Below are 11,434 nucleotides of genomic sequence, written 5' to 3'. Positions count from 1 at the left end.
AATTAATGACAGAGTTTTCATTTTTGGGTGAACTAACCCTTTAACTTTAAGTTGAGAGAGACGCAAACGCGCGAAAACGTGCTTTGTTTTTGTAGTTCCGCTTACTAACATTAGTAGCGCACTAAACTGCCTAACCTAGCTTTGAAAGACGAAGATGTTTAAAGAAGAAGAAGAAAAACTAATTAGAGATAAAACATGGAACAATTCTATATGAATTTAATCTTAAAGCAATAAGGCATGAGACTGTCTGTTTCACAGGTAAAAGTTCTTCTCAGGTACGACATGAAGCAAAATATAGGTAAATAGATACATTTATTTTTAATAATTATCTTAAGAATATTTAGTCTGAACTATCAATTTCATTGTATACTATTTCATAAGTTATAAAAATACAATAATATAATAAATTGGATATATCGATTTTTTTTTTCATTACATACAGTGGTGGCCAAAATGATTAGAACTAGTATTTTGACCAGCAAAAAATGGTTTTAAGTCGGTTATTTCTATCTTTTGCTGTCGTGTGTCAGTAGGAAATATCAGTTTACATTTCCAAACATTCATTTAGCCAATAATTGTAATAATCCAGTGAGATTTTTGTTAGATCTCTGTGTGGAGCACTGGCTGTTGTCAGACAAAAATCTCACTCAGCGTACATTATTTTGCATGCTTAAGATGTTTTTTTCCCTTTCTACAGGTTATCTTAGAGTTTTTTCCCATTGTTTTAATTTTAGTTTTTGTATAATGTTATAATACCATGCATATTTTTACTTTTTTTATTATTTAAAGTAGAAACCAAAACAATGTAAGCAATAAAAGTTTTTCAGAAGTGTTTTAGCTTTGCACAGCTTTATTTGCATATAAAATATGGCATGCAGTTGCTTCAAACACTGGTAAAAAGCTCATGATTTAACGTAAATCTTGATAATCATAATTAATAATCACAATTACAAGTTCAAATTTGAAGGGAATAATTGATGATTTATTTTTGTTATTTCTGTATGTGTATGCGTGTGTATTGCAATCAAGACGAGACGTAATAAAAGCATGAATAAGCTTCTCTGTGTCCTTAAACCTTAAAAAGTGTCTCACCTTGGAAATATTTCTTAACTGATAAAAGCATGTCTGAATAAACTTCTTAACATGATGTTCAAGCTGGTGTCAAAATAAACAACCAAATACTTATGCCACTTGTTACATTTGAGTGCAAATGATTTTGTCTGACGAAATCACTAATAGAGTTTAGTGTCATTACGCAATAATATATAATGACGATACAACAATCCTGCCGATCTGTGATGTCTTCAGACGGTCCGTGTGTACGGATCTGTACTTTTACTCAAGTACTTGATTTGTGTACTTCGTCCACCACTGTGTGAATCTGACTAATCGTTTCTGTGTATTATAGCTGTCAGAGCTCAAAGCGTTCGATTAAAACTGCAGCACTCATTTCTGACGCTCCATTCTGATGTCTCCAGATTGAAAAACTGCAGCAACCTGTAATGACTGTCATTTCAGACTTCAAACAGGAGCAGGGCAGCAATCCGACTAGCTTTTCCCTTTCCACCTCTATAGCGAGAGGGGAAGATAAAAGGAAAAGAGGAATGAATTTCATGCTTTTCTGATCACAGTGTATTTCAGATCTGTGTGTCAGTAGAGCACACTACTTCACTTCTGTTAACCCAGGTAGAATCCCATTCATTGTTTTCCAGAGAGACTTTGATTATTAAAAGTAACGTATAAAGCTTTCAAGACAGACGTAGCATGAGGTTCTTCAGTGATGATATATGCTTCTGTAGATGCCATAAGACTACCCATAATCCTCAAGTGAGATCCACCAATCAGAAAAGTTGTTTTGGCAAAAAAAAAGAGTTTGGCAGCTGCATTCACTTTAAGCATATACATGTACACTTTATTTTTATTTTTTTTATAAATATGAAATATATACAAGAAGTGCAAACCTAAATTAGAAGTAAATGATCATAATGTACCTCCAATGAAACAAAAGTTTTACAAAATATATTTTCTGCTTCCATTATACATTGTTAAAGTTTTTAATTAATTTAATTGAGTTTGTCATTTTTGTAGTTTTTTAAAAATATATCTGTATATTTTAAATTCAGTGTCAATTTTATTTCAGTGTTAGTTATTTTACATCAAGTTAAACTAAATGAAATGAATCAGTTAATGTTTATTTTATTTCAAGTAACAAAAAAGTTTTTTTTAAGTTTTAGTATAATAACCTTGACATTTACTAATACCTGCTTGTAATTTAAAAAAGCAATATATATATATATGTGTGTGTGTGTGTGTGTAGGCCTATATATATATATATGAGAGAGAGTGTTATTTTTTCCAGTAAAAACATGAATTTGTATTGTATAAAACGCTATAGAAATTTAATTTGCAGTGCATCAAGGGATTTGTATTTTAAAAAATGCAGTCTTTTACCTTTTGTCATTTTTTCATGCACTTTTTTTTGCTTTAAATCAGGTTTGTAATGTGATTCATCTGAAGCTGGTTGGTTTGGTTCATGGCTTTGAACTCTTTATTAAAAATATCTGAAATCATTCCACAATAATAATGATGCAATTTAAACCCAAACTCTTACTTTTAAACTCTGTGTGACCCAGAGAAACTCTGAGACTCAGAAAATCACAGAGAATGTGATGCAATGTGAAAGTTTAATGTGGATTTCTGTGATTTTTTTTATTTTATTTTTTAAATTATTATTAAAACTGGGCCTTTTAAAAAAAATATATATATAATAATTTAAAATCTCTTCCATGCAGCATGAATTGCTACTTATGCAGAGGGAGGGACTATCTCATTCTAGAGAGCGTTTGATTGGATTAATATTTGTGTATTTCAGGATGAGTTCGTCAGTCCGTATCATCTTTGGTTAATTTTCCAGAAAGAAAAAAATGTATTTTATAAGTGGATCCTGTTCTCCGAGGTCCACTTACAATGTTAAGACATCAAAAAGCATGCAATTTAGAAGTAATAAGCTATTTCTGTCCTGGTTTTGACCCCCCTCATCAGAACGCTCTGTTTGAATGGGCGTGGCTGATTGTAGACTCTGAAGTAAATGCCCACTGCTATGATTGGCTAACTGTATGTTTGTACGTTTGTAAACAAATCCGCGGTAAAATGAAGTGAACAAAGGACCAAGTTCTTACTGGACCTTCATTAAAAATAAAGTTCATCAAAGTTTATGGTTTGGTTTCTGCGTAGACCTGAGTTTGCTGCTCTTGCATAAATCGAAGCAGGCATAGAGCTTCTTCTGCGGAGGCGGGGTTTAGCCACACTATTACATCATAGAGTAGAACATTCCACAAGCTGTCGTTTTGGTAGATTGGTTTTAATATAAGCTGTTTTTAGACTAACAAGAAAGTTTTGAGTTCTCAAACTTACAGAATGATTTTATAGCACATTGACCTCTTAAATATCAAAGGATCAAGGGAATTTTGATATCTCAGTTCATGACCCCTTTAACATTTTTGAATAGACTAAGTTGTCATGGGGTGTTTAAACTATTATGCTCTTTGTACACTGACCAGTGTTATTTCAGTATAATTGAGATACTGTTGTAGTTTTTATTAACATTTACAGTTCTCATTTTAATTTTAGTTTGTCATTTTTATTTGTTTTTGTTTTAATTTTTATTTTAGTTTTGATTTTAGTTATTTTAGTACTTAAACTAAACAAAGTTCTCATCTTGAATTAGTTTTTTAAATTATATTTTGTTTTGTTTGCATTTTATTAATTTTATTGTGTTTTTGTCATTTTATACATTTTTTAATATATGTACATTTTCATCGTTGTTTTGGAGTCAATTTTATTTTTATATAGTATTTTCCATTTTTATTTTAGATGAGGTTTTGCTAATTTGTAATATTTGTAGCTTTTAATTTGTTTTTATTTTATTCATTTATAGCTCAGTTTTTATTTTATTTTTACTTAAACTAAACAAAAATTCATTTTGAATCATTTAAAAATATATATATTTTTACAAAGTTTTATTAATTTTATTGTGTGTTTGTCATTTTATGAATCGTATATTTTTATTTCATAGTTTTTATTAGTACTTTGGATTCATTTTTATTTTATTTTTAATTTTAGTGATTTATTTTACTTCGACCTAAACTAAATGTTTATATTTTTTGTTTTACTTTATTTCAAGTTAATGTTTGTTTTATTTCAAGTAACAAAAATGTTTTTTGTTTTTTTTTAGTTGAGTAACCTATTTTATTGTGTGTTTGTCATTTTATGAATCGTATATTTTTATTTCATAGTTTTTATTAGTACTTTGGATTCATTTTTATTTTATTTTTAATTTTAGTGATTTATTTTACTTCGACCTAAACTAAATGTTTATGTTTTTTGTTTTACTTTATTTCAGTTAATGTTTGTTTTATTTCAAGTAACAAAAATGTTTTTTGTTTTTTTTTATGGTTTAGTTTTAGTTGAGTAACCTTGACACTGACCCATGTCTGCGTTTATTGTTAAAGATGCTGGGAATTGGAAAGGAGGTGCTGAATTGAGGAGAACTGGAGTAGATCTGATGAACTCTGCTCGACTGTTATTTTAACTCCTCTGATGGCAGCTCTTCGTGGACTGAATTATTCAGCGCTCAGCATTATCTGACGCCCTACAGGTACTGAGACGGGTCAAACCTTCCTCTGTCCTCCATCATATCTGACTTCAGACACTTCTGAGTAATATTTTAGTAAAAGCTTCATGCTGATGTTTGTCATTTCATATATTCATTTTATTTCCGTAGATATGAAATGGCAAAATGACAAAAAATTTGGATCTCAGCACACCATGTTCAAGTCGATATATTTGATAGAAATATATAATGGCAAAACAAGTAAACTGCAGAAGTAAGCAGGGACATAAAATAATAATTCCCCCACAACTCTGTCACCATTTACTCATTCGTGAACATTTTCTGTGGACTTTACTAATACTTTTATAACTTTTTTCTTTTGTGCTATAAATCACCTTTTTATGAACTTTCAAAATTAGCTTCCACATTCCGTTTAACTTTTTTTCCACAGAAAAACAAAGAAAATAACATGAGGGTGAGTAAATGATGACAAATTTTGAGTGAACCAGTCCTTTAATAATCAAACCCACAATGTCCGGCCTTCAAATTCAGATCAGCTGTTTATCTGTGGGTTGAACCGATGGTAAATATAATGTTTTTAACAGAATTGTATTTGTAATTTGCTTACATTCATTGAAGGGAAAGTCCTCCTGGTGTTAAAGTCGACATGAAACTGTTTGCTACGGTGGTGCATTGCTGCCACATACATACTATTGTTTCCAATTTTTATCAATTATGTTGCAATAACGAGATGTTATGCCATTAAAACTATATATTTTTTCATAATAACAAAATACTATGTTGTTTAAACATAATTTCTCTTGTTAAAATGACATATTTTCTTGTAATAACAAGATGCTGTCATTAAAAAAAAAAAACATTTTTTCATTATAACGTCATTACGTCACAAAAACAATGTTTTACCGCCAGCATCTCGTTATTACTAGAAAATATATAGGTTAAACATATCTCGTTATCATGAGAAAATAGCGCTTTAACAAGAAAAATGTCAGTTTAACAACATAATATCTCATTATGACGAGAAAATATATTGTTTTAACAATATAACATCTCGTCATTACGAGAAAATCGTTGTCGTTTTAACGACATAACATCTCGTTGTTACAAGAAAATGTCATTTTAATGAGAAAAATGTCATTTTAAAGACATTTCTCGTTATTACAAGAAAATGTAATTGTAAAATATATCTTGTTATTTCTAGAAAATATATTGTTTTATATCGACATAACATCTTATTTCGATAACATCTGTTACTTTAACAAGAAAAATATCTTAATGACATAACATCTTGTTAGTACGAGAAAACGTTTTAATAGCAGCATCTCGATATTACTAGAAAATATATTGTTTAAATAACATAACATAGAACGTTTTAACAAGAAAAATGTTGATTTGATGACATGGCAACTTGTTATTACTAGAAAATATATAGTTATAACAACATAACATCTCATTATTATGAGAAAACATATGGTTTTGTACAAGAATTAGCTGGTTGGCTGGGTTGAAAAATAATAAATAACGTCAAGGAAAGTTTTTTCGGAGGCAGAGCAGGTTATTACATTTTGATGAAGCATTAAAAAGACAAACGTTTTATTTTGAATAAAGTGCTCTAATTATTTGTGCACAGGAGAAGTATTTGTATTATGAAAATGAATAGAATTAATTTTGATTTCATGTTGACTTTAAGTGCTCAAGGGGGCAATGATTGCAGGACGTCCATGTGATATGATTTGAGATGATTGATATCCTCATGAAGGTTGTGAATATGAAAACATGCATTACCAGCAAGCATGAGCGGAACAGAGAAAAAGCGCGAGAGTTTGTGCTTTTCGGCTGATTGAGCTGCTGTCCTGGGCGGCATCTGTCTGTGTGATGACTGACAGCTGTCACTCATTATTTACGGACAGTGAAAGGGTCATGGGCTCCGTTTGACGTTTCTGTGGCACCGCCGTAACATTACTGTAAACACATTCATCATTTCATTTAAATACCATCAGCCTTTTCAATGGATTGTGCATATGTTCTCTTTTCAGATATTTTTGAGTAAATATTGTGTAAAACAAGTGTTTGTTTAAAGGAATTGTTCACCCAAAAACAAAAATATAAGGTGTTATTTTAGTATCATTGAGATACTATTATAGTTTCTTGAAGTATTTTTTAAAATGTTTTTCTTTTTCCTTTTAATTTTAGTTCAAGTTTGAGTAATTCTGCTGTGTTTTTGTCATTATTAGTAGTTGTCTATATAGTTTTCATTCATTATTATTTAAGGTTCAGTTTTTACTTATTATAGTACTTCAAGCTAAACTAAATTAAAGTGAGAAATGTTCACTTGGCAACTATCTGAAATAATTTTTTTAATTTCATGTTACCAACATTTTTTAATTTTAGTTACAATTTTAGTTTTAGTTAACTATAATAGCCCTGCCCTCAAGCAAGGTTATAATCCTTATTTAAAACTAAAACAAACAAAAACATTTTAGTTACTTGAAATAAAATAAACATGGAATAAAATGTAAAAATATATATTTAATTTCAGTTAGTTGCCAAGGCAGCATTTTTCATTTTCATTTAGTTCAACTTTAAGTACTGAAATAAAATTAAAACTTATTTATAGATATATTTTTTAAAATAATAAAAATGACTAAACAAAATTAAAAAAAATTACAGAATTTCTTAACTCAATATATGAATGTTTTGTTTTGTTTATACTGAAGTACTAAAATAACTACAATTAAAAATTTAATTAAACTAAATAAAACAAAAACTAATAAAAAAAAACAAACTAATAAAGTTACAACAAAATTCTTAAAACTTTGAACTAAAATTCAAATAGAAAATAGAAAAGAAAGTATAATCGCATATCAATGATACCAAAATGACAATGATACTAAAAATGTTATTTTTACTGTAGAATACAAATTCAGAATAAAAAGGCAATTTTTATGATGCTTTTATGGTGCTTTTTGGAGCTTTAAGATTCTTCATAAATTCTCCTTTTGTGTTCCACAGGAAATAAAATGACATCATACATGTTCGGAACATCAAAGAATGACAGAATGTCAATTTTTGGGTGAACTGTCCCTTTAAATTCACTAGCTGTCCAACCTGCTCTTTAGATCTCAGAATATGCAATTAAAAACCCATATTGTTTGTTATCAGTATCCGTGAAAGTCATAAATAATCCAGCAGTTCCAAGGCTGTGCTTCTAGTCTCTGTTCTGAAAAGAGTTGGAGGGTCCCATCATAAGGCCTCCAGTCAGACGGTGGTGACTCTCATAACCACTTCTCTAGGTTTAGTGGTGTTTGTGCTGATGTTGCTGGCTGGGCTGCGTGGCTCGTGTGGCCGTAGATGACTCAGTAAATGCAGGAGGTTATAGGGACAGTGCTGGTCCGGTAAAGCCGGTCCGTCAGCGAGCGCATCAGTCTGGTAGGAGTCCTGCGCTGCAGCTGTGGTGTTTGTGTTTGTCGTGCCGTCGGTCACGTGGAGTGCCGGCGTCCCAGCAGCAGCCATGAGTGAAGACGGTGAAGGAGAGACGTCCGCTCCTGATGGATCCCTCTGGTGGAGCAGTGAACGCGTCCATTCCTCATTATTCTTCAGCTCCTCGCTGTCTCGCTTCTTGTCGTAGTTTAAAACTTTCCACTGCTGATTGACGGCCTGCCAGCGGTGGAATATACGGAAAACGGACGGGCCCTCGTGGACAATTAGAGCTGCGGAGAAGAGAGATTCATCCGGGTTACTGTAAGTTTCTGCAATGTTTTGATCATTCTGATAATTCTTGAGTTATATGGAAGCTTGTTTCTGCCACAAATCAAAAGATGGTGAATCTTATCTTTTAATTCTTATCTTATCTGATGTCTTGCAATTCTTGGTTTATACTTTGCAATTCTAAATTTATGCCTCACAATTCTGAGTTTATATCTCGCAGTTCTGAGTTATTTTGCAATTCTGAGTTTATATCTCGCAATTCTATTTTATATCTCGCAATTCTGAGTTTATCTTACAATTATAGCTTATATCTCGCAATTCTGAGTTTATATCTCACAATTATAGTTTATATCTCCAAGGATTTATTTGAAACATTTATCTGGAACAACATACAAAGCTACCAAATTTTCCTATAAGTTAATCGCAACATATAATCATTACAGTTAATAGGGTTCACCGTCTGTTTGATTACGTGTAATTTGTAACTAACTGCATGATTCTTACTGTACATTTCTGAGTTTATATCTCGCAGTTCTGAGTTATTTTGCAATTTTTAGTTTATATCTCGCAGTTCTGAGTTATTTTGCAATTTTTAGTTTATATCTCGCAGTTCTGAGTTATTTTGCAATTCTGAGTTTATATCTCGCAATTCTATTTTATATCTCGCAATTCTGAGTTTATCTTACAATTATAGCTTATATCTCGCAATTCTGAGTTTATATCTCACAATTATAGTTTATATCTCCAAGGATTTCTTTGAAACATTTATCTGGAACAACATACAAAGCTACCAAATTTTCCTATAAGTTTAATCGCAACATATAATCATTACAGTTAATAGGGTTCACCGTCTGTTTGATTACATGCAATATGTAACTAACTGCATGATTTTTACTGTACATTTCTGTCATAGTCACCAATAATAACCTACTCCTAAATATAATGTGGAAACGTAACATTTTCTGTAAAGCTGCTTTGCAACGATTTGTATTGTCAAAAGCGCTATACAAATAAACTTGAATTGAATATCTTGCAATTCTGAGCTTTATCTCACAATTCTGAGCTTATATGTTGCAATTCTGAGTTTATATCTCACAATTCTAGTTTATATCTTGAAATTCTGAGTTATTTTGCAATTCTAAGTTTATAACTCGCAATTCTGAGTTATTTAGCAATTTTGAGTTTATATCTCACAATTCTTTCTTTATATTATTAGTTTATATTTCACAATTTTCACTTTTTTCTCAGAATTGCAAGAAAAAAAAAATGGAAAGATAAAAAGTCATAATTATGTTTTTTAATATATTTAATATATTCCATGGATAAATCTAAATGCAAAAACCTTTACTAACATTATAATTGAACCTCAGGAAGATAAAAAAACAAAAAAATTAAGTGACTACTTTAAGTCAGACTATAGATAGCTGAAAACGCATATCATTGCAGCCGGTCTGTTCTCAGTGTTAATGAACTGCAAAAACCCACAGAGCACTTTGCAAACTCAGAGTGGTGTAAAATCCAAACCACATACTGTACTATATACTAATTCTGTTAGTGACGAATAAGGCCAAAGATCTGTATCTAAAATGTCTGTATCTACGAAGTCTACAGTAATTTTGCAACAGTCAGTTGCATTCTTTTCGTTTATGCTCAGTGATTCAGAAAGCTGAATGATTCTTGAAGGTTGTGTTTGGAATGATATATTAGCATATTTCAAGGTATTTACTGTATATAACGGTATGCAATATGCACAAATAAATTTCAAGTGGCAGTTTGATACATTGTTGTTACATGACCACACACACACACATATTTATATCAAGAAAGAGGTGTTAAAATAACAGCTGATGTAGTATGTGATGTGAGTACTGTTTGCATACTGTGCTCAGTATATAACACAGCGTTAGTAAGAGTATGATGGCAGAATGAACACAGCGCATGTATTATTTCATACTAATGACTCATAAACCTCTGGATCCAGGCGCATGTGTGTTGAGCTCTGGGTATCTCATCTGTGGTTCTGTTTGAAGAAACACTAATCCAAACTCCTGGAGTTTCTCTCTGATTTATGCCTGTTTCCATCTAAGTTTAAACTGGAGGTAATATTAATGGAGGTAGACGGCTGTGTCTAGCCTGGTTCCTCATTACTTGAAGCTCTTTCTCTCTGTGTGTTTGTCCAGCGTTAGTGCTCTGAGATGTTTGTGCCTCCTGACCTCTTTACTAACTTTCTCCTCCTGTTTCTGCCTTTGTTCTCTCTTTTCTTTGCCTTTCTGGGAAGTATTTTATTGTGATTCAGGCTCAGTTTTGGTTTCTACACTCCTACTCTAACTATAATGTTTTGCATTGTATTTGGATATGTAAAGAAGTAATTCACTGAAAAATGACAATTTGCTGAACATTTACGTTGCTTGCTCACCAATGGATCCTCTGCAGTGAATGGGTGCCGTCAGAATGAGAGTCCAAACAGCTGATAAAAACATCACAATAATCCACAAGTAATCCATAGCACTCCAGTCCATCACTTCACTTCTTGAGGAGACAAAAGCTGCACATTTGTAAGAAACAAGTCCATCATTAAGACGTTTTAAATTTAAACCATCACTTCTGGCTAAAATATGGCTAACATCTGAATGTTGGATTTGTTTCTTACAAACACAGCTTTTGGCTTCACAAGATGTTAATTGATGGACTGGAGTATTTTCTTGTAAAACATTCCAATAATCTGTTAGAAAGTGTACATTAGTAATTCTAAGTGAACTACTGCTTTAGATCCAGTATTCAGCTTTAATGACTGAGATTGAATGCGACACAAACAATCTCTCCTGCTGTGTCACATGTTTTATTTGCCGTTTGCACAAAGACAAACAAACTGAATCATTTATCAAAAGATTCTTTTGATTTCTCCCTCTCTTTCTGTTTACACTCATATGTGTTTGTGTGACTTGATGAGTGAGTTAGTATTTCATAAAATCTGTGAGGAGAGTTATTTCTAATTTTCGGTGATGCTTTATTTTAGTATCATTGATATATTACAGATGTTGTTAATATTTTACATTTACATTTAGTCATTTAGCAGACGCTTTTATCCAAAGC

At 31.4% G+C, this 11,434-nt stretch overlaps 1 protein-coding gene across 1 annotated transcript in view; it reads right to left on the bottom strand.

Moving 5' to 3' along the window:
* Nucleotides 1–7,610: 7,610 nt before the first annotated feature.
* Nucleotides 7,611–11,434, bottom strand: part of LOC107663921 (E3 ubiquitin-protein ligase MARCH4-like) — a 20,830-nt gene continuing 17,006 nt past the window's right edge. Inside the window, exon 4 of the mRNA XM_016454332.1 lies at nt 7,611–8,343. Within this exon, the coding sequence (XP_016309818.1) occupies nt 7,892–8,343 (452 nt within the window). The 3' untranslated portion in view covers nt 7,611–7,891. The remainder of the gene's footprint in view (nt 8,344–11,434) is intronic.

The sequence above is a fragment of the Sinocyclocheilus anshuiensis genome, unplaced genomic scaffold (assembly GCF_001515605.1).
Source record: "Sinocyclocheilus anshuiensis isolate Anshui unplaced genomic scaffold, SAMN03320099.WGS_v1.1 scaffold81, whole genome shotgun sequence".
Taxonomy (NCBI): Eukaryota; Metazoa; Chordata; class Actinopteri; order Cypriniformes; family Cyprinidae; genus Sinocyclocheilus; species Sinocyclocheilus anshuiensis.
The sequence above is the reverse complement of the archived record's forward strand: the minus strand, read 5'-3'. Positions and strand labels throughout refer to the sequence as shown.